The sequence below is a fragment of the Ahaetulla prasina genome, chromosome 5 (genome assembly GCF_028640845.1).
Source record: "Ahaetulla prasina isolate Xishuangbanna chromosome 5, ASM2864084v1, whole genome shotgun sequence".
In the NCBI taxonomy this organism is placed as follows: domain Eukaryota; kingdom Metazoa; phylum Chordata; class Lepidosauria; order Squamata; family Colubridae; genus Ahaetulla; species Ahaetulla prasina.
In genome coordinates this window covers 100,587,558-100,612,471 of record NC_080543.1, presented here as the reverse complement: position 1 = coordinate 100,612,471, position 24,914 = coordinate 100,587,558, and the positions used below count along the sequence as shown (strand labels likewise).

At 37.2% G+C, this 24,914-nt stretch overlaps 1 protein-coding gene across 1 annotated transcript in view; it reads left to right on the top strand.

The window, feature by feature from the left end:
• The window catches only part of EDAR (ectodysplasin A receptor), a 113,575-nt gene extending 89,500 nt beyond the window's left edge, over positions 1–24,075 (top strand). Inside the window, exons 3-12 of the mRNA XM_058185230.1 lie at positions 403–525; positions 2,012–2,193; positions 4,036–4,121; positions 10,891–10,977; positions 14,433–14,561; positions 14,802–14,876; positions 15,160–15,232; positions 15,911–16,070; positions 17,499–17,559; positions 20,535–24,075. Of these exons, the coding sequence (XP_058041213.1) occupies positions 403–525; positions 2,012–2,193; positions 4,036–4,121; positions 10,891–10,977; positions 14,433–14,561; positions 14,802–14,876; positions 15,160–15,232; positions 15,911–16,070; positions 17,499–17,559; positions 20,535–20,854 (1,296 nt within the window). The 3' untranslated portion in view covers positions 20,855–24,075. The remainder of the gene's footprint in view (positions 1–402; positions 526–2,011; positions 2,194–4,035; positions 4,122–10,890; positions 10,978–14,432; positions 14,562–14,801; positions 14,877–15,159; positions 15,233–15,910; positions 16,071–17,498; positions 17,560–20,534) is intronic.
• Positions 24,076–24,914: the final 839 nt, after the last annotated feature.

Genomic DNA, 24,914 nt, shown 5'->3' with positions numbered 1-24,914 from the left:
CACATGCCCTCAATTGTAATGTCTCATATTTTAACAAAATAAGATGTGGACAATTTTTAAAATTTAGCCATTGCTCCAAATACCACATTCTTCATATTTCTGCCCGCCTGTCAAATAAAGAGTAGGCATAAATGTATTTATAGTCTTTTCTATTCCAAGAAAATGTGAAATCATGGAAGAAATTCAAGGTCATCAGCTTCAGGTCATAAAGATTAGAAGATCCATGACAGGATTTGAAGAGAGGTAGTTTCTTCAGTGTCCAGTAGCCCATATTATTGGGGGTTGTTGGGGTGGAATGGTTGTATGTTTTAAGCCCAGTGATTCAGCCATCCATCATGTCTGCCTTTAAATAACTATGACAACCTGGCAATAAAGGTAACAAAACTTTACTTTTTGATACAGGCATCATTTGTATATTCTGGTAATGCTGAATATTCTAATTGTGGTGAAAATGAGTATTACAATCAGACAACCGGAATGTGCCACGAGTGTCCACAGTGTGAACCAGGAGAAGAACCTTATATGGTGAGCTTCCCACATCATTGTGATGTTCTTGAGATCATTTCTTCTAAAGGTGCCAATTTGAAAAATGCATCACAGAAGATAACAATGTTATTAAGAAATGTGTTCAAAATACTATAAAACATTTTTAAAAGCATTGCTCCTTCTGTCTTCATGTAGCTGTAGTGAATGTGTTTTCCATGCAAAAGTTGAAGAGAGATGTTTCATAAAAAGAAAGACAGAAAGACTATATCTTCTTCTTTGAATGCGCGCACACACACACACAGAGTGGGGATGAGGAATTCTGCCTCCTAGTCAGAGCAGTAAACAATATCAGACTAAATAAGCTTGGCCTTCTTCTATAAAGGCAATTGCTGATGTTCTTATTTGTCCTAATAAAAATAGAAATCTGTACTGCACCATATCCATAGGCCAACAAAAGTACACTTTTTTTTAGTCTTGTTCGACAATGGCAGTGAACAATGTCATTTTCCCTGTGGTGCAGGGTATCATTATTCTAAATTTCCTCACTGTCAGGAAAATAGCCTTCACAGGGCTGCTATGAAGTAAGAAAATAGCCCTTGTGTTCCAAATAGGATTTCAGACAAGGTTGGTAAGTCCAACAAAGCAGGAACAGTTTCTCTCCAATGCAATTTCCTATAATTACTTCGCCTTAGAAATATAATTATCCCTGGCAGCAATTTTTCTTAATGGGTACCATATTTTGACTAAGAGAGAATGAAACTCTGGCCTACATAAACCTAGTGGTACGTAAGAGATTTTTAAACCCCCTCCTTCAGAGAAACAGCAGGAACAGAGGATTTTCCCTGATATTTCATCTCTTTTCATCCTTTGTTCCTCACCGCCTTTTAGTTTTTGAATGCAAATAAGCAGGACAAATGCAAAATTAAACGTCCTTTCTAGGGTCTCTTCATGTTCAAGAGCTAAATAATATTTTTAAAAGCAAAGGATGGTCAACATTATGATTAAAATGTGATTAAACGTGTGTCATAAAAGCTAGTAAAAAAGAGCAAATATTATTGTCCACCAGAAACCAGCCACAAATACCTGGGGGAGGAGGACAGAGAGGTCCTGCAAAGACTAGGTGCCACCCCAAAGAAGGGTCCTCTAGATTAGTCACAGACAAGGAAAGGCAACCCAACCAGGGACCAAGGTTGGCGACCCCTGCTCTAGATTAGTCACAGACAAGGAAAGGCAAGGAAAGCCAGGTCTTTCTTCACAGGAATATAGGCATTCTTCATATTTCCTTCAAAACTGAATTTGGAGAACAGCACAGTTAAAAGATCTGGGTATTTCTACTTTGTTCTAGATTGGAGTTCTTATTTAATCCTATCAAGAAGGCAAAGTGGAGACTACCAAAGTAATATTCAGGCAGTCTACCAAGGCCATGGCTCTCCAGTGGGGAAAAGGAGGAAGGGCCATCAGTTCCGTCTGTTTGTAAAAGTCATTGAAAAAAATTTGATTATTTGAAATGCTCTTGTTCTCACAGACATGTGGATATGGCACTAGAGATGAAGACTATGGCTGCATCCCATGCCCATCAGAAAAATTTTCTAAGGGTGGATATCATATTTGCCGGAGACACAAAGATTGTGAAGGTTTCTTTCGGGCAACAGTGATGACACCTGGAGATAAAGAAAATGATGCTGAATGTGGGCCTTGTCTCCCTGGGTAAGGATTTAATTACAATCTTAACAGTCTTCATTCTGTGCATGCTCCATTTTTCTGCATTCACTTAAATGCATGATAGTTGTCTGTAGGTAAGTAATAAAGGTGGTTCCAAAGAAAGAAAGAAACAAGACTATTAAAGCAAATGAAATATCAGTTCAGATGCACACCTGTTTGTTCCTTAAAATCAGAAACCACTACTGATTTTTGAATCTGAAACTTTTATTTTCACACAGCAAGCAGTCTGAAAAGGTAGTCATGGCTTAAATCCTGATGATTTTAAACCTAATTTACCTACCAAACTGAAGTAAGAAGTGAAATGAGGATGTTCTGTGTTTCCGAAGCCAGGCACATTTTTTGGCAGATATGAGCATGGTCTTTGCATGAGCCACTCCTCCCAATAAAGCTCTTTTCCACCCAGTGGAAATAGACCCGCCATAAATCCAGATGACCACTAGATGGCTGAGGAATTCTGGGAGTTGAAGTCCACAAGTCTTAAAAGTTGCCAAGGTTGGAGACCTCTGCACTAGATGACATAGGAATTAGTTTTCTGTATAAGTTTGCTGCCATCTCATGGCTATCCAGAGTTTTGCAACCTTAAGTACTTTCCCAATTCTTAATTGACCTTCTCTAATTCTGGGTCCAACCCAAAGAAATTAGTAGAGTAACAATATTTCTTTTTTCCTAATTACAAATAAATTCCTGTTAAAGACTACTTCAGCTTTAATTGCAATAATACTAGAGCAACTAATAGATTTAAACTTAATATCAACCGCTTTAATCTAGATTGCAGAAAATATGACTTCTGTAACAGAATCATCAGTGCTTGGAATACTTTACCTGACTCTGTGGTCTCTTCCCATAATCCTAAAAGTTTTATCCAAAAACTTTCTACTATTGACCTCACCCCATTCCTAAGAGGACCATAAGGGGCGTGCATAAGCGCACAAACGTGCCTACAGTTCCTGTCCTATTGTTGTTGGTTTTTTCTTCTTCTTCCTATATATATGCTTATACCTCCTTATATTTACTCATATATGTGTTTATATACTATATAATCTTTTTGTATGATACCTACATATATTGTTGTGACAAAATAAAATAAATAAATAAATAAATAAATAAAGACTTTTTGCTTAGCGTTCATCATAATATTATTTCAGGTTTGCTTCCTAAAAGTAACAGAGGAGCAGTTGAAGCTAGAGAGAAAGCATCATAAAGGCACATAAAACTTGTTTCCTAATCCACATGAATGCATTGATGTCTTGCCTTGATATAATTATCATCAGCATAATGGGAATGGATATATGGGATAAATCTTAAATTCCTTCCCACTTAATTTTTGTATAAAATCCAAACTGAGGATTGACAAATACATTTGTGAATGCCACAGGATATTGCCAAAGCTCCTATAAACTCATTGGGTGTTTATTTTAACTATCGTGTTTATCTTAGCCAGGTTACACCCTTGATTTTTTTCAGTACCTAAGGATATTATTTTTATGTCAGTTAAGGCCATGCTCTGTCTGGAAGACTACCTTTGCCAGAAATTTCTAGTGAAGAAAATATTTAATTTTAGAAACATATGTTGAACTTTACTGAAAATTTTGTGCACAAATGTAGGTTGGATTAGACTGATATCAGTCATGCCACGGAACTTTCAAGCTTGATTTCACTAATCTTGTGAGGCAGTGAAGAAGGGACCTTTTCTTGTCAAGCAAGAAAAATAGATAATATTGAAGCATTTAAAGTAGGGTGTTTATACAATAATTAATTATTTCAACCATAGTAAACATCAGTAAACCCAGTTTTATTAGTTTCGCCTTGTCTTGCTCTTTTTTACAGCTATTATATGTTAGAAAACAGGCCTCGGAATATTTATGGGATGGTTTGTTACTCATGTTCAATGGCACCTCCAAACACTAAAGAATGTAAGTTGGATTCCATTTTAATTTTACTTTCCTTTCAATTTAACCTACATTTGAAATGCCCAAATCCATTTCAATACTGATATTCATTCAGGAGAATTTAGTCTTCTCTTCCTTCCTGCAATTGCATCATTCAAGATCAATGATAATCAATTACAGTCCCAATATCTTTATTCACTAGACTATTGCCCTTTGAATTTGCTCTTCCAACATTGTATGTGTACATTGGTTATTTTGACTGTAAATTTCGGCAAATATCTAAGGGATTTGATCTGGCTTGCCAGGAGTATTGAGGTAAAAGTAAAGCAAGGCATAAGCAAATAAACACATTGAAAACAATTAACTTGCCACGGAATGTAATGAAACTTTTTATTTTATGGATCTCTATTAATTCAACTTTGGATGCAAGGGAGAAAACCTGAATTTAAAGTAAGCCATTTTTATATCATTTAAATCAGAGTGTGCAACCTTGGCAAGTTTAAGATTTATGCACTTCAACTCCCAGAATTCCCTGGCCAGTATGGGTAGCTGGGGAATTCTGGGAGCTGATATCCACAAGTCTTAAAGTTACCAAGATTGAACCCTGATTTATATACATATTTCTGTAATTTATGCTACAATTATGTAAATTATGTAAACAAAGCAATGAGTGATTGAAAATTTATAGATATTTTGTGCCCTTGGCTATAATGGGATCTGGGTTTATGGCAGAGGTGTAGAACTATAGCCCCTTTATGACTTGTGGGCCTCAACTCCCAGAATTCCTGAGCCAGCATTCTGGGACTTGAAGTCCACAAGTCATAAAAAGACCATAGTTCTCCACTCTTGTTTTATGGTGTAAATTATTGCAAGCAGTGCATCAGTTAAGTTATCCTCACCAGACAAGGAGGATAAGGATTTAATAACTGAGGAGGAAGGAGTGTTAAATATGTTCCACACCTTGAGTTATTTATAAAAATAATACAGGTGAAATAAAAGTATAAATAAATATTTTAAAAATGTCCTAAAAGAACATGTAACAAAATAACTTTTTTTAAAAATGGGGGAGAAATATATTTACCCAGCCAGGGAGAGACTAAGTAGAAAATGTCAGGGAACTAGCTCCAGATTCACTGGATCATCAATTTAATTCACAGCAATAAATGTCAGCACAAAGTCACGTTACAAATAGTGAATGCAGGCATAGCTGAAACAGGCCAGCTAAATAAAACTAGTTTATTAACATTGCATGAACACTATTTGGATTTCAAATGAGCATCCTTAAAAATTAAAGGTACACTATATTTCACAGCTAGTATTGCTTGGAAAATGCTTCCCACTGTTCTAGGAAAAACTTATTCAAAATCATAGGCACTCTGTTGGGCAAATGAAAATGGATGTCATTTTCTAAAATATTTTACATAATATAGTGCATAACGTTTTATTTAATACTACATTTTATTTAAACTATACACATTACTTTGCCTCTTAAGCTGAGAGATATTTATTTCATTGTATTAGAGAACCGAATTTCCTGTTCAATTTTTCAGGTGTCTCTGAGCTAAGCAAAGATTCATATTCCAGAACTGCAGAATAGTAATATTTTTTTCACTACAGAATGATTTGACCCAAATATGAATATCAATTTAATAAATAAATAAAATATTATCTCCTTTAGGCCTCTATACTAACTTTTTCTTTCATAAGGGATGGACGTTCAATTAAAAATCAATTAAAATAATAAATAATTTGCATACTACATACAATACACTTTTTTCCCTTTTTTGCTTCACTCTCATGCAATTCAACTATTTCCATATTACTTTTCACTCCAGCACTTTTATATCAATATCAATATCTATGATATATGAAAAGCTGTAGTACATTGTGACATACATTTCCTCTAAGATAGGGGCATCAGACTCACGGCGGTGTCACATGATGTATCAGGACTTTTCTCCCCTTTCCTAAACTGGCCGTGATGCATCCGGCCCATGGGCTGCGAGTTGGACAGCCTTGGTCTAAGATATTACCACACTAATTGTCAAACCCATGCACATGGTATAGAGTTGGGGACTCAGTTAATAATAATATATATTTAAAGGTAAAGGTTCCCCTCACACATATGTGCTAGTCGTTCCCAACTCTAGGGGGTGGTGCTCATCTCTGTTTCAAAGCTGAAGAGCCAGTGCTGTCCAAAGACGTCTCCATGGTCGTGTGGTTGGCATGACTAAACACCAAAGGTGCAAGGAACGCTGTTACCTTCCCACCAAAGGTGGTCCCTATTTTTTCTCCTTGCATTTTTTACATGCTTTCGAACTGCTAGGTTGGCAGAAGCTGGGACAAGTAACGGGAGCTCACCCTGGTACTAGGGATTCGAACCACTGAACTGCCGACCTTTCAATTGACAAGCTCAGTGTCTTAGCCACTGAACCACCACACCCCTAATATATATTTAGGTGCCATAAAACTCCGAGCATACAAGTTATGAATCAGGATCACTGCCTTGGCTTAACCATATCCATGAGGGTCACTTTGTGCTGTTGCAGCATGGATTGAGTGGGAGCTCCTGAACGTTTCCCCTCAAAAGGCCCTTTTTCAGGCCTTTTGCAGTTGCAGCCAGTTTGTCTGGAATGGGCCAGCCAGAGTCACATGGTGTACAATCCCAAACTTTCTCTTGAGAGCAGGCAACAAAATTTCATTTTTAATGTAATGCCAGTGTGCTCACAGTAAAAATAATAATAATAATAAAAGTTCTCCCCTCCCCTCCCCTTCCCTCTCATCTTATCTTATATTTATTTTATTTATTTATTTTATTTATTAAATTTTTATACCGCCCTTCTCCCGAAGGACTCAGGGCGGTGTACAGCCAAAATAAAACACAATATATATACAATTAAAATCAAAATTTAAAATAAAGCATATTACAAAAAGGCCAATATTTAAAAATTTAAATTTTAAATTTTAAAAATTTAAAACCCCACAACAATAAAACCCAATTTAAAATGTTAAAAAACCATTATGCCAGTCCAGCTTGAATAAATAAGTATGTTTTTAGCTCACGGCGATATCTTAGCGTCCTATGAATCAAACCTTCAAACAAGGTATTGATTAATACCAATTGAGTTTCAGGCCACACAATCGCCTTGATTTTAATTTTTTCAATTACTAATAATTAAAATTTAAGTAAGTTCAGAATATATCTGGATATAACTCCTGCGAACCCCCAGCAGCCCACCCCTGGAAATATCACTCTAAAAAGACAATTAAATTGGAGGTTTAATCATACAGTATTTGTATTGCTCCTTAGGATTATAGAAGTATTCATATTCCAAAGTTTCAGTTCTTTGTTTTTAAGTAAAAATTTAAGTAAGTTCAGAATATATCTGGAGAAGAAGGAAAAGGTGGTGGTGGTAGGAATGAAAGGGAGGGGCCTATATAAATGCTTTTTTCATAATGCTTCCCTTCCACCACCACCACCCTTGTATTTTTATTTCTTTTCAATATTGAATTCCATAAAGAAAGAAAAAAACCATTTTAACTGCTTACAAAATATTTATTTATTTATTTATTTATTTATTTATTTATTTATTTATTTTATTAATTTTTTATACCGCCCTTCTCCCGAAGGACTCAGGGCAGTGTACAGCCGGAATAAAATACAGAATATATACAATTAAAAGAAATTAAAATAAACTATTACTAAACGGCCGGTAATTTAAAAGATTTAAAAATTTAAAATATTACTAAAACCCCAATTTAAAATCCACTATTTATGCCAGTCCTGCTTGATGAATAAATATGTTTTTAGCTCACGACGAAAGGTCCGAAGATCAGGCACTTGACGTAAGCCAGGGGGGAGTTCGTTCCAGAGCGTCAGTACTCCCACAGAGAAGGCCCTACTCCTGGGGGCCGCCAGCCGACATTGTTTGGCGGACGGCACCCTGAGAAGGCCCTCTCTGTGAGAGCGTACGGGTTGATGGGAGGCATAAGGTAACAGCAGGCGGTCTCGTAAGTACCCAGGTCCTAAGCCATGGAGCGCTTTAAAGGTGGTAACCAGGATCTTGAAGCGCACCCGAAAGACTACAGGAAGCCAGTGCAGACTACGGAGCAGTGGTGTTACATGGGAGCCACGAGCGGCTCCCATTACACTCGCGCAGCTGCGTTCTGGACTAACTGCAGCCTCCGGGTGCACCTCAAGGGCAGCCCCATGTAGAGAGCATTGCAATAATCCAGCTGAGACGTAACCAGAGCGTGAGTGACTGTGCATAAGGCATCCCGGTCAAGGAAGGGACGCAACTGGCGAACCAAGCGAACTTGGTAAAAGGCCCTCCTGGTGACGGCCGCCAGATGTTCATCAAAGGACAGTCAACCATCCAGGAGGACGCCCAAGTTGCGAACCACCTCCTTTGGGGCCACTAACTCGCTTCAACAGTCAGCTGCGGGAGCAGCCGACTGTACCGGGGTGCCGGCATCCACAGCCACTCCGTCTTGGAGGGATTGAGCTTGAGTCTGTTTCTCCCCATCCAGACCCGTACGGCTTCCAGGCACCGGGACAGCACTTCGACCGCTTCGTTGGGGTGGTCCGGGGTGGAAAAGTACAGCTGAGTATCATCAGCGTACAGATGATAACTCACCCCGAAACCACTGATGACCTCACCCAGCGGCTTCATATAGATGTTGAACAGGGTAGGCGAGAGAATCGACCCCTGAGGTACCCCACAAGTGAGGCCCCTCGAGGACGACCTCTGCCCCCCTGTCAACACCGTCTGCGACCGGTCGGAGAGATAGGAGGAGAACCACCGATAAACGGTGCCTCCCATTCCCAATCCCTCCAACCGGCGCAGCAGGATACCATGGTCGATGGTATCAAAAGCCGCTGAGAGATCTAATAGGACCAAGGCAGAGGAACAGCCCCTGTCCCTGGCCCTCCAGAGGTCATCCACCAACGCGACCAAAGCCGTCTCTGTGCTGTAACCGGGTCGGAAGCCGGACTGGAACGGGTCTAGATAGACAGCTTCCTCCAGGTGCATATTGCAATTATCAGTTCCTGGTGACTAGTGGGTTGACATTATAATTTGTAACAATGTACAAATAAAACCAATTTGCTGTAGTGGTTAAGATATCAGGCCAGGAGTGTGTGGGACATAATTAATGTTCAAAGGAAGCAAACTGCATCATTTGTTCAATAACCCTATGCATGTATGAAGACTCTTTCTCTCGGATCTCCCCCTTGCACCTTTTCCTGGAGATGCCTCTGCTTGTTTTGTCATTTATAAAAATATCCGAGGGTGGGCTTCAAAAATGTTAACAAGGGGTTCTCTGTGTCAGGCCTGGAAACCATACTAGACTTTAGGGTTCCAGACACTGCCACATTTTTCCCCTGAGGGGAAGAAGGGGGGTGGAGGGGTATGGTAACATTCTTCAAGCGGTCAAGGTCGGATGGTGTTCACATCTGCAGGGAGAGTGGCGGGAAGATATTCGAATGAACTGGGAGAACGTGGGACCATGTGACCACCAAAGGGGTCAGGGGGGTGGGACTCTTGAGGTTTGCATAACTGGGAAAAGAATCCGGAAGTTCAGTTTTGGAATTTCACTCATCGTGTGCCAGTTTCCTCATGCTGGTAAAGAACTCTGAAAGACAATGGCTTCTGAGTTTTTTTTATGCAGAAGAGGTTTTTCTGGAACCTTGACACTCTGCTTGGTTGCTGGGTGGCCATAGCCATGGTGGGCATGGCCTAGTCAGCCTCCTGCACCACGGGGAGTTATTTTTGCTCTCCCTGGGCTCTGGAGGCTTTCTTCAAACCTCTGGGAGGGCGAAAACAGCCTCCCCAGGCTCCGGAGGCCTCCTCTTCTGGTAAGCCCATTTTTCACCCTCCCTGAGACCTCCAAACACGCCCTGCAGTTACCTGCATCCAAAACGGGCCACGTGGGGACTTCTGGGAGGGGCAGGACAGGGTGGGCAGGGCCAGCCAGGAGTGGAATTTGGGGATTCTCAGAACTGCACAGAATCTTAGCTAGAGGTTCTTCCAAACTCCTGCGAACCCCCAGCAGCCCACCCCTGGAAATATCACTCTAAAAAGACAATTAAATTGGAGGTTTAATAATACAGTATTTGTATTGATCCTTAGGATTATAGAAGTATTCATATTCCAAAGTTTCAGTTCTTTGTTTTTGTACTTACCTTTGGTTTTGTCCTTAATTTTTAAAAATCTTTGTTTCTGGTCTTGTTTTAGTTCTTTAGTAACCATATAATATTACAAAAATTAAAAAAAACAAACCCAAATTTTATTATAGTAAAACATTTTGTCAAGAACTTTGAAAGTTGTTGGTCTTTTCTGCAGGAGGGGTTTTCTGGAACGCTGACACTCTACTTCATCCAATGCATAGAGGATAATACTGATAATACTGAAATATTTCTCTTTCAGCATAAAATAACATATTGCTGATGTAACAGATCATAGTCTAAGAAAATGTGTACTATCTTTTTTAGTCCTCTAGCTAGCATGTCTTCTTTAAATCAATCAATAACTAATTTCTGGAAAAAATGTTTGGGATCATAAATTGCTTCTCTGCCTCAGATAAAAATGGGTAAATATCTCCATTCAGACACAAAAATGTGCCAACTCTCTATTTCACATCTCAGCGGGATAAATTGAATCATATAAAGTCATCTTTTAAATGGACAAGCATCTCAAATAATTGGTCTCTGTTCATGAAAAAAAAAGCAGTTCAAAGTTCAGATTTTGCAAGTAACCAGCAAAATGTGTAGCAAATTTGTTTCTTATTACAGGCACAGGGGTTACTTCTGGTGTGTCAGCCAGTTTCCCAAGTACTTCTGGCACAAGTACTCATTCTCCTTTTCAACATGTGCACAAAGGTAAGAAAAGCAGATATTGATTTAATTTTCCTTGTAATTAATAGCAGGCTTTGGGCCACGGTAGCCTTTGTAAAGTCAGCTTGAAGGAAATTTGGCAAATGCAATGACACAACTAGGAAAGACCAAGTGGATATTTAGAGTCTATTACCCATCAGGCTTATTGATTGATTGATTGATTGATTGATTGATTGATTTATATTCATTCATTCATTCCATTTCTAGAACCACCTATCTAGCTAACTGACACTGGGAGTTTATAATTCTAAAACTATAAAACCGTTAAAACAATTGATAACAATATAAACATTCAAAAAATAAATACATATAGTAGCTCAGATAATTAAACAACTAACAGAAAATCCGAGAAACAGGGCCCTTAACACAGCTTCAGATCCACATAGATAGCCAAGTTTTTAAAGCCTTACAAAAGGCCAACTGTACGAAGGCTGTTCTATTCTCCAAGGGGAGAAAACCCCACAAAGTTACAGGAGAGTGTAAAATTATAAAAGAACAGGATGTAAAAAGACTGCAGTCGACAGACAAGCCTTCATAATTGCTTCTTTTCTCTGATATGAGGAATCCTCAGAATTATTTTTCAGCAATCAGTCTACTTCAGTAAAGATGAATTATATGACTTTCATTTGCAAATGGATGTACCTATTCAGGGAAATTAATTTAGTTGTTTTATCTCCTTGGGTGTAACTGACTTGGAAAGCTGAAATTTAATGGAATGTAGTCAAATGAACAAGCTTTTGGCTGCTAATCCACCAGATCCTTGCTTAGGAGACCTATATACGGAAATGATATAGCCTTGTAATTGGCATATGAGGTTTATGAAATCAGCTTTTTGTTCTGATCCCAAGAGTAATCATCACTGGAATGCGTGAAGAATGTCCAGCAAGTTCATTAGTTAATTGTAAGGAGAAGAAACGTGCTGCACTTGCATGGAAGTAATTTACCAGGCATTTAGTGAGACTTCTACACTAGGGCCTTTTATGCATGAATGGGGAATACCCGCATACAATAAGTCTCAGTTGACGAATATAAAAATTGGGGATCTTCCTGAATTGGAGCAAGTTTACCTTCTTTGTCAGTTGCATGTTTCAAACTGCAACAGAACAAAAACCAACAAGCTGCAGAAAAATATATTGAAATGCTTGCATGGCCCAACAAGGTTGTTTGTTTGCTTGTTTATTGAAATTTATAAGGCTGTTCAACTCACACTCAGTGACTCCAGGTTGCCTATAGAATTATTCAAAGGATAATTTGCTAAAGCTCAAATAAGAATACTTATTTTATAATAATGCCAAATTGCAGTTGGAACCTCTGGCTGACTGTGTGATGAACCATATACTGGTAACGCTAATAAATAAATAACATACAAACAAACAAATAAATAAAGTACTCCACCTAATGTAGCTGTACAGCAAGATAGGTAGCAAATAAATTTAACAAAATAAAACAACCGAAAGAATCCATTGCGAAGAGTCAAGGAACCAAATGGCAGATCCATTTCTACTGAAAATCCAAGTCTTACCTTTAGGTGACCATTATAAATAAAAATAGATGCTAGCTGCAGAAGGATTTCAACTCCAGCTTTGATCTTTTCATGGCTAATACTAAAAAAACTGAATGGACAAACTGGAATAGTAAGTGAGCCATTATAAAATGTCCACAATTTACAATGAATGTCATATTCTGAGATGGGTATTGACTAGTGAGGCTAGAGCATCCAAGACTACATTTGCTCTTATTGTTATTTACTGAATGAGCTCTGTGAACAATGCTCTGCGGTGAATAGTGAGTGAAAAAACTATTGAAAGAGTGAAGATAGATTGCAATCTGAAACATAGAGGTTTATAAAGGCCACCCTTTTATTCTGCTGCAAGCAAAGAACAATTCAGTTGACTTAAATTAAAATACTATACAGTATGGCAACACAATCCTAGGTATAGTTACTGTATATTATTAAAATGACATGAACTCTACATGCTAGGCATGAAATGTAACAGATTGGCTGCTTAGAATGGAAAGGTTTGACCCAGGAAACTAAGAAGCTGTCCTCCCAACTCTAATCACTAGCACAATGATGGTTAACCTTTTCGGCACTGAGTGCTGAAACTGGAGCGAGCGCGCAAGTACACCGGAGCACCGGAACCGAGAAGAGAGCAGCTGGCCGGTGTACATGCATGTGGCTGCCAGCTGCTCTCTTCTGGGTTCCGGCGCACACATGCATGCCAGCCAGCTGGTCTTTGCAGCTGGCTGGTGCACATGCGCGCACCAGAACCCAGAAGAGAGCAGCTGGCAGCCACGCATGTGCATACCAGCACCCAGAAGAGCAGCTTGCGATGGCGTGCATGTCCACAGAGAGGGCTCTGCGTGCCACCTCTGCCACATGTGCCATAAGTTCGCTATCACGGCAATAGCATTTGGCCTGCCAGAGTGTTTCTTCAGAAAAATACAGTTCTTCACACAGATTTAATTCCTCATCTTTGTTGTAGACACTTAGTTGACTAAACTTAATAGAATTTATTTTCATAATAAATTGCCTTTACATTTAGTGCTGACTGCATTTGATAAAGATGTGATGTGATTTTATTAAAGCTCTTCTGCTAAAAGAGTTGCTTTCCTTAAAGCTGAGGATGGTGTTCCTCATCTCCCTGGACATCTTTGGAATCTGCTTTGGCAGATTGGAAGCCTTCTTAAATTCTTTTCAGGAAGCTGGATGGGACAGGGTGGAATTACATTTCATTTTCATTAGGGAAGTTTACCTTTTAATTGTGTTTAGTTTGATTATATTATCAGTTAATTGTTTAAGAGTACATATAAATGTACAATACAAGTACTTGTATTAAAAGACAAATAGTCTGAATTGACTCTCATCTATTCTCAAGGAATTGTAAATTATAGACATGGGCAATTTGCAATCTCTAAGGCATGTTGAACCTTCGATTCCACTTTTTATGCTCCCATTTTCAGCACATACAAATAATTACATACAGTAATTCCCCAATATCTCATATCCTCTCACTAGGATAGTGTTACTATGCTACTGCTGTGTGCACTACAGTCCTTAATTAAATGAATGATAATAATTTTAAAGCACCATTAAAATTAGGTTAATAATTACAAACTTAGTAGATTAAAAATAACCTCCAATGAACTGTTAGATGGGTTTTTTTTAGTTTTTTTATTGTTGCTTACTAAGTAACTGCAGCAAGCAAAGCACCATTAAAAAGAAACCGTTACTTTCTTCAAGTCTACAGAATGGCACCCTGTTTTAAGATGATGCTGGTACTATGAGATAATAAAAAAACATTGGAAGGATTTTTATCTGCTTTAGAAATATTGGATTGATCCTAGATACGTTTAATCAGTAATTAAATGAAGTAGTTGATGATTAACCCTGAAAATGTTTTTAAATTATATTTTCTTTCTCTCCTTTATCATTCTAGGAGATCTTTCTGGACAAGGGCATCTGGCGACTGCTCTCATCATTGCCATGTCCACTATTTTCATAATGGCTATTGCTATTGTGCTGATCATCATGTTTTACATTATGAAAACGAAAACTTCAGCTCAAGGTAATTGTCAATCAATAGCAAAGATTACAGTTTTGAAATAGGGAGTTGCAGGAGAATAAAAAAAAGGCAGTTGCAGTGACACAATTGGAGTGCCACCCCTTTTGTTCATGGGATACAATGAAGTGTGAAAAGGATGGAGTTTGGATCATGCTGCTGGGTTTGCCATCTTGTGTTCAAAATGCTTGGTGTAGGTGACTCTTACGAGTTGATCTAAACAAGGTGTGTATTTTGCACTTACAGCATGCTGCACCAGCCAGCCAGTGAAGACGGTAGAAGCCCAGGCCAACGTACAGGAAGAAAAAACAGAAGCCCAAGGTTGGGACTGTTTTGTAATTTCTGCTGTTTAGACATCAGTGCCCACAGGGCTTACATTGCTTTAATGTAACTGCATAAGCTCCAATTGTTAGTGGAAGAGTAATTGGAAAGGCATTGAAAACTAATGAAAATTCAGCTCTGCATTTGGTTATTTATGCATTCTTACCTGCTTGGAGGAGCTCCAAGGCAATTGTATTCACAACTCAAATGGCGGGTAGTGGTTGTATGTGTCTGGCTTGTGTTTTTGCCACTTTGTTCTTTTCACATCCTTTTTCCATTGCAGAAAATGGAAAAATTTTCTCTGAGAGAGATGAATTTGGAAAATTGACAGCAACTCCAGCTAAGGTTGTCAAGAGGTATGTGTTATCTAAACAGCATGTTGGTGGTGGGTTATTGCAATCTGTTTGGGGGGGCAATTAATCCAGTGGGTGAATTAAGCAATTTTCATTTGGGAATGACATGGCTGGTATAATGAGAAAATAAGATCAAATAAATTAGTAGGGACAATAATGAAGGCTCAAGCATTGTTTAGTAGGGAACAGTTTCCATTACTTAAACTCTTCAAAATTAAAACTATAAATAAGTAATGGTGCTCACATGCATATGTGGATCAGTCCTTATTAAATGAAATGTGAGGAGTGGATCTATATGTACAGAGAATTCATTCATGAATATTCAGTAGAATATTCACCAGGCCTGGACTTGGGCATGTGGTTGTTGTAAGTCCTCTCGGAAGTGGAAATGCACAGAACACTACAGTCCTACATTGCTGAAGAAAGCCAGGATTACTTTTGAATAAATATACTGCTAGACATTAATTTGCAGATACAAGTGAAGAGTGTTAATGTTTTTTGGGGGAGCTCCTTTTTGCAGTATTTACTTACACTTAATCTAGAATTCATCATCTATATTAAATAAACATTTAACAAGTATGCAATTTAAATCCAAAAGGGCATTTCTGGAATTGTGCATGTTGCAGTTTTAGAAAAGTAATCCTTGTTAGCCTATTTAATTGTTTGTCTGTTGCTTTTCAGTGAAAATGATGCTTCTTCAGAGAATGAGAGGCTTTTAAGTCGCAGCATGGACAGCGATGAAGAAGCTGCAATTGACAAGCAAGGAACTCCAGAATTGTGTTTGTTGTCTCTGGTACATTTGGCTCGAGATAAATCTTCAACAAACAACAAATCAACCGGAGTAAGTTAATTGGAAATCTTGTTGAATCAGTGACCTTTTTGATGATGTGTTACAGTGATTAGTTGCACTTTTAATGGACAGTATCCAAAAGAAGAATGTACGAAGGAGTCTTTGTGATGAGCTGATGAGAAAAAGGCTAAAAATGGGGTGGAATTATATTATTTCCATCAAACTGCTAAAGCGGTGTTTCTCAACCTTGGCAGTTTTAAGATTGATGGACATCAACTCCCAGAATACCATAGCCAGCATGAAGTTCACCAATCTTAAAGTTGCAAAGTTTGAGAAACACCATGATAAAGGCTACTTACAAACCAAAAAGACACAATTTTCACAAATCCCTGTGCTATTCCCTGCTTTCCCAAATGTTTGCACACCTGGGTGCCTTCACCCTCCCATCCTCTTTCCCACATGATCTCCTTTCACACTAAGACAGACATTTGCTTTTTTATTTTATTTTCACAGTATTGTAGTTCTAATGCCACAATTAACATGACAATAGGGAACATGTTCTTTCACGCCTACTTTCCTCTGTGGGTTCATAAAAACTTTACAGCAAGGAAAAAATGGAAAGTTTGGGTTTATACAAGCAAAGGAATCATGTTGCTATATTACAACTTAATGATGTTTAAAAAATAAAGAAAAAAGAAGTTTAGCAGTAATGTGGCACAGGGTGGGAAAGGAAACATGCTTCATGGGATGGGATGGGATGGGATGAGATGGGATGGGATGGGATGGGAATAGAATAGAATAGAATAGAATAGAATAGAATAGAATAGAATAGAATAGAATAGAATAGAAGCTGGAAGGGACCTTGGAGGTCTTCTAGTCCAGCCCGCTGCTCAAGCAAGATAATTTATACTATTTCAGATAAGTGGCTGTCTAGTCTCTTCTCAAAAACCTCCAAAGGATCTTTCTTTATTTCTTTTTAAATCAGAATAATAACTAGGTTGCATACTGAGAAGAGAAGCAGTAGTGTCAAGGAAGGCACATGGAAGAATCTTGCCTAAAGCTGCCTCAGTCTTGTCAGTGCCAATAATGATCTTGATATTTCCTCCTCTTTTTCCATGGATTCAGAACTAAGAGTTGAATAGTTCATCTCCTGAGAAATAAAATCCTGAGGGCCAAATTACAGGAATCCAAGCCAGATCAGTGTGTGCTTTGAACAAAAATAAAAAGAGTAGATTTCATTTAAAACACAAACAATTTGACACAATTCCTTCTTTCCAGCTAGTTATGCACAAATATATATATATATATTAACTTTACAGCCAAGATTCAAATGCCATTTATGTTTAAACCAAAACTTCTTTATATACCATACCAAATACCTAAGGAATGCCATTTTTGTCTCTGATTCTTCACAATCCTGAATGACTTAGGTCAGTTTAGTCTTGAAAGATGAATGTTTGTGTCTTTTATTTTCCTTAGATACAAAGCCGGAGAAAAAAGATACTCGACCTATACACTAATGTATGCAATGTGGCAGAAGGTGAGTGAAAAGAAATAAAATATAGAAACTGAAAACATGTATGAACTGCTTTCTTAAGTACACGTCTTTATGGAGCTTCAACACTGAGTCAACAAGGAGTCACAAATACTAGATACAGATTAATCCCATTCTAAGGATTTTTTTTTAAAGCTTTTTTTGGAAAAAGTAAATCTGACTATTCTAATGCCAGAATCAGGTTGGTGTTTGGCACATTTGGAAATTCAACAGGGAAAACTTTTTTGTAAGCAATCTCTGTGAAAAACTCCAGTAATAGGATTTGTAGTCCCATTGGCATCCTGCCTTTATCTGTGATGTTTAAGAATCAATTCAATCGTTATTCTAGAAGACAGATGGCACAAGGTGGAAAGTGTTAAAATAAACTTCTATTGTACGGTTCTTTAAGCTGATTAATTATATTTGTACACAGCCAGACTCAGAAAATAACTGTCTGTGATATACTGTACATTATTTAATAACTGTAAAATAGGCAAAACATATACACCTTATATACAGTAACTTATATGTTTGTGGATATAAGCTGTTCACCTCTGTTTTGTTTGCTTTATATCAGAAGAAGCCTTTGAAGAAAAAGAAACTTTCAGAGGTGGATTTGTTCTTAACTGTAATAAGATGGGGGAAGTTAACTAATACAGAGTGCATTGTTCCTAAAATGAAAAGATTTTTTTAAAAAAACACCCACACACAAATAAAAAAGAAAATATTGCAGGAAGGTTCTTTTGAATTTCTCATAAAAGGCTGTGGAATATGAGACCTTTCAGTTGATTGACTACTTCTATCATCCTTCATGAAGAGCTGTGTGGGCTGAAACAGTTCAGACCTGTAGTTCAATGAGACCCAAATTTCTAGTTCTGGTACAAATGGACCATTTCTCCTGCCTGTTTTGAGGCTGGAGACACACATCTCTTTCCTTTAATTAAATTTTGTTGTTGCTTCATATGAAGGTTGGCAGAAGGTTATGTTGGCAAGTGTTTAAATCATAAGGGATAGAGAAGCAATGGATTAGTATATATTCCAGGAGAAGGTAAAAATAAAAAATGCTTTAAAACATAAAGTAAGAGACTCAACAATCTTTTCTGTTTCTTCTTCTATAAGATGAAATCTAGTAATTAGTAATCTAATTAGTAATCTCTCTCTAGTAATCTAGCAGAACCCCTAAGTATAATCTTTAATATAGCCTTTAGAACCAGTTCCCTTCCCAGTCTCTGGTCGCTAGCCACAGTCATTCCAGTTTTCAAAAAAGGCGACCCCAGCTTAGTTGATAATTATAGACCTATCTCCCTATGTTGCGTCGCCTGCAAGGTTATGGAATCCATCATCAACCAATCCATTACCTTACACTTAGAAATGCACAACCTTCTCTCAAATAAACAATTTGGCTTCAGGAAAAAATTATCATGCAATCTACAACTTCTCTACTGTAAAAACCTATGGACTACTAATCTTGATCTAGGTAAATCAATAGATGCAATATACATAGACTTCTGCAAAGCTTTTGACTCAGTAGTACATGATAAACTTCTCCTAAAATTAAAATCCTATGGCATTTCAGGACCCTTACACCACTGGATATCTGCTTTTTTGTCAAACAGACAACAAATAGTTAAAATTGGTAATGCTCTTTCAAATCCTGTTCCTGTCAAGAGTGGTGTTCCTCAAGGCAGCGTTCTTGGACCTACTCTCTTTATAATATATATAAATGATCTTTGTATTGATATTTCAAGTAACTGTGTTCTCTTTGCTGATGATGTCAAACTTTTCAACACCACTGACAATGCATCCACAATTCAAAAGGACCTTGATCATCTATCTGCCTGGTCTAAAATTTGGCAACTACAAATTTCAACCAGTAAATGCTCAGTCTTGCACATTGGAAGAAAGAACCCAATCACAAAGTACATGCTTGATGGACATTGCCTCGCAGATGACCCCACCCTGTCAAAGACCTTGGAGTTTTTACATCTAACGATTTAAGTTCCAAAGCCCACTGCAACTACATAGCTAAGAAGGCTCTAAGAGTTGTCAACTTAATTTTACGTAGCTTCTTTTCAAAAAACACCATGCTACTGACCAGAGCATATAAAACATTTGTTAGGCCAATTCTTGATTACTGCTCTCCTGTCTGGAACCCTTACCATATATCTGACATCAACACAGTTGAGCGTGTCCAAAGGTATTTTACGAGAAGAATTCTCCATTCCTCTGAAACTAATAAAATACCTTATTCCACCAGACTTGATATCTTGGGTCTAGAAAACTTGGAACTTCGTCGCCTTCGACTGGATCTGGGTTTAGCATATAAAATCATCCGTTGTAATGTCCTTCCTGTCAATGACTTTTTTAGTTTCAATAACAATATCACAAGAGCTACAAACAGATTCAAACTCAATGTCAACTGCTCCAGTTTAGATTGCAGAAAACACGATTTCTGTAACAGAATTGTATATACTTGGAATGCATTACCTGACTCTGTGGTTTCTTCTCATAACCCCAAAGGTTTCACTCAAAAACTGTCCACGGTTGACCTCACCACTTTCCTAAGAGGACTCTAAAGGGGCGTGCATAAGAGCACAAACGTGCCTACCGTTCCTGTCCTACTGTTTCTTTCCCTATGTATATACACGTTTTTAGTACCTCATTTCTCCTCATATATACGTTCATATATTTATAACCTTTTATGTAACGCTTGTATATATTGTTATGACAAATAAATAAATAAATAAAATAAATAAATAAATAAATAAATAAATCAAAGCAGCAAAATAGAATGAGTGCTGTTGAAGAATTAGCAGTAGAAGGGGAAAGTACCATGAAGTAGAAATGGCGATGACTCAACAGATAATGTCAACCCTGTGTAAATGCATAATGTGACTATAGCTTTTCATTTGGAATATACAATGTATATTGTAGATCCAATACAGGCAGATCCAATAACATGACTGTGAACTTCCTTCCAGGCCTCAGTCCCACAGAGCTGCCCTTTGATTGTCTGGAAAAGACCAGCAGGATGCTCAGCTCCACTTACAACACTGAGAAAGCCATTGTGAAGACGTGGCGCCATCTTGCTGAGAGCTTTGGATTGAAGAGGGATGAAATTGGTGGCATGACAGATGGCATGCAAGTCTTTGACCGCATCAGCACAGCTGGGTATAGTATCCCAGAACTACTGACAAAACTAGTTCAGATTGAGCGATTGGATGCCGTAGAGTCTCTCTGTGTAGACATCCTAGAGTGGGCACAAGTGATGCCCAAGCCTGATCCAACTGTGACCTCCTGACTTGCATTTTTGTGGTTTTCATTTCCAGACAATGATGAGGTGATTGAAATAACAAAGGGATTCAGAAGGAGATAAACTTTTGAAGCTTCTGTAGCTTTTGTTTCAGTATCGTTTTTGCTATTGAAACAATAAAAAACAACCACCACCAAGGTTTTTGGTATCAAATACAAAGTGCTCAAACTGAAGACTAATTCAACGAGACTTATTTATGTCCCCAAAAGATATTACAGTTCATTTACAGTTCCATTTACAAGCATGGGAACAGATCAATCTACTAGTATCATTACTTGTTTTGAAGAAATATGGCTTAATTTTGTTTTGGTCCTGGATAATGAATATGTCACATCAAAAATAGTGATCTATATGAAAATCTGTGCTGCTACAAGAAGTATTTTTTGAATTATAATTTTTCTCCCATATATTATGGATTTGGGGGAGGAAAAAATCCATGCCTGTAGGTGAAGTTGGTTGAATTATCATTATTACAAGATCTATAGCTTTATTCCAATTTATTAAAATTGCAGCAAATAAGAGTTTGTATATGTGGTCCATACAAAAAGTTCAGCAATATTTTCACAGATACTAGAAAGTACTTATAATATAAGCAGAATTTATTTATTAATGGGATATTGCATTTCATAAACTTCTGATCGGGACCATCTTTTATGCACTAGAACAAACAAATGGGAACATTTGTTAGTTCTTGAAAAGAGATCATTAATGAGAGGCAGAAGCTATGAAAGCTTCTGAAGACAAATCTATCAAATTGTTCAACTTTAGATGCAAAGGAAATTAATGACTGTTGAAACACTTTTATGTTATAGCATTTAAAAATATTACAGATTTCTTGACTAGAATTGTTGCAGTCACCAACAGAAATTTCTGTGGTATGTTTAGTTTTCCTGTGATGCTTTTATTTTACCCAAAACCATTTTTTCTGGACAGCTGTAATAGGAACACGAAACAATAGTAGTTAATGAAGAAATATCTACTTTTGATACAAGCACAGCTCCCTCTTATATTTGAATGTAATTCTTACATAAGAATTATCATTCTTATGATTAATTTTTAAATAAATCTGGCTTATAATGCCTGAGCAAATGAGAATACTGCTCCCAATTTCTCATGCTATGTGAATTTGGATGGAGTTTGGGCATGTTTGAAGGTGTGTTTCATTTAATTCACCTTTTTCCCAGCTGGTGGGCCATCTGTCAGAAGGACCTGTGTGCCATGTGAATTAAATATATCACAATCATCAGGGCTTCTGCAATGGATGCAGTTCTTCAGAACTGGAGACTTTCTTTTCTGTCTATAGGATGTTGGATTAAGTACCGACTGATAAAACTGTATTGCTCTAAATTATTTTATTTAATGTAAAGGTACTGAATTTTCCAATATTATTTAAAATAACTGTATACATGTTTTAATATGAAATCCATGGAAGAACTGATTATAGGAACGTCATATGAACCCCTAAAGTTTGTTGTGATGATCTACATTGCATAGTTACGACGCCCATTGGGGCCTTCATCCTTTCTTGCCTATCATCAGCACTTGAGAAATTTGGATCATTTGGATCAGTTCCTGTGACCCATCCTGATAACCCCTTTTATGCAAAAAAAGAGAGAATAGTAACTATTGAGCTTTATCATAGCATATCCCTAGTGTAAACACTGTGCCCTTGGATACAGTGGCCTGTGGTCTTTATTTATAGATTTGAAAGGAATAGTCCCTCTTTTTACGCCAGGAATCATAACTACAGAGCCCAAGAGTTGGTAGAAATTTAATTAGCAAGTTTGTTAATATACCTATCAGAAACTGCTATGTTGACAGATTTCAGTAAGTTATTATTATTAAAAGAAACAACATGCCTTTAAAACATTTTTAATTACAAGAAACATGACTGAATGAAAATGCTATAAAACTATAATTCATGTTCAGGAAAATAATAACTAGGCCAACCCCCTAGTGCCTTCATTCCAAATAAGAAAAATCAAATTCTAGTCTAATGGGGTCACTGAGATGAATATTTAATATTGGTATGTCTCATGCAGCATCCAGTTTGTTGGCCTATGAGTTCTTGCATTAAAATATATTTTACTATCTGCGATGTGTCCTTTCTCCTCTGAATAATGATAGAATTATTTCCTGTACTTAATTTGCAAACACAATATTTGTTACAGTTCCTTTTTCCAATGCAGCTGGAAGCAACCTTTAAATCTATTTTCGTAGATACAAATAAATAGAAGTGTCAGATTAGTACCTTGAAAAAGGAGAGGAAATAACTTTGGGTTTTATTCTAAGCCTCCACGGTCTATAATCTAGTGCACAGTATGACTATTCAGGTGGATGCTGAGTGGAAACCTAAGCAATGCCCATGGAATTAATATTTGCAAATACCACATATTAACCATTACATCATGAGATGTTGTACGGCAGAAGAAGACCACCCACTGTGGTCTTCTCAACATCTGCTCTAAGACAATTATCCAGAGGTAGGAGGCAATTGTCATAGCAGGTGGCAGGGTCTAGCCAAGCTTGGCTGATCTTGAATAGGCTAAGCAGAGTTGGGCCTTCTAGATCGTAAATAATAATAGGTGGATAAAAATGCCACAATAAGACTTTGACAAGCTGGTTGTGTACTGTTGCTAAGAAAACCAGATAAATGTATCAAGTATACATGCATTAAATTCTTTTTTTAAGATGGTGACATAATAAAGTAATCCCATAGGTTCATCGTTGTGAACTGGATTTAATTTTTATTCCATCTTTGTAGAATCCACAAGCACTTTAAAAAAGAAAGAAAGAAATACCTTTGGGTCATAATTTTGGGATTATAACATACAAGAATTTTGATTGCTTATTCTGCATCTCCACATAAATGCAATTCCAAACTATAAATAATAATTCAGATCCCCACTTCCTACTGACAAAGTTATCTTGGAGAATTAAAGAATTGCCATTAGATTTGTTTTGGTAATTGTTTAAAAATACATGTTTTATGTCTGGGGAATATCAAGGCTTTGAAATCAACAGTACCAATGTGAACAGAGGAATATTTAATATTTTGTTTAAAATAGAAAGAAGCTTTTTACTGTAATTTAAAAAGCAGCAAAAGGCAAGATTAGTCCTGCAATTCTTGATAAATATTATAACAATTTTGTGTAATTTTGTATATATAACTTATTGTTGCACATTATGCAAAATAAATATGATAAAAACATAAAGCAACGTGTGTTCTAATAATTTAGATTGCACCATTTTTTTATACAACAAGCAAGCTTTGAAGAGTTTAATCTCCTTTGTCAAAAGTTAACACAAGTATGTTTACATTTTTAAAACATGCATTATCTTAGTTTAATATAATATTGATATTTTATGTAATATTAAGTAATTTATCATTAACTAATAATAAAACATTAGTTCTAGCTGAAGTTCCCAAACATTTGTTTAAAATAATTAGCTATCAGCATCAGAGGTAATTCTCTTTCAAGTCTGTTTCACTGCCTACCAAAAGAATATCATCCCATGTTGTTTGCAGGGCATAACATGTGAAACCTTTAGCAAAGGACTCTAACTATGTGGTTAAGTTATGAACCACTTTTATTCTGAGTTAAATAATTGACCAGTCAATTTTGGTGCTGTCTGCACTTCAAACCAGAGGAGATTTCCTTGTACAAGAAAGGATTTTTTTTCCAGTTTAAAATTCCATGGACCCAATTTAAAATCTTCTAATGATGCTATGTACCATTTGTGAACTATTCCTTCTCTAGAACAGGAGTATCCAATGCCTGGGCCATGGACTGGTACTGGTTGTTGGCCTGTTAAGAACCGGGCCACACAGTTGGAGGTGAGTAGTGGATGAGTGAGCAAACTGAAACCATCCTCAACCCCCAGTACATGGAAAAATTGTCTTCCAAGAAACTGGTCCCTGGTGCCAAAAAGATTGGGGACAACTGCTCTAGGAATCTTGATTTCTTTTCTCCCAATAATTTTACTTAACTCACTATCTAGTTTCTTTCAAGAGTCCCCCATCTTTATTGTACCTTCATGACAGCTG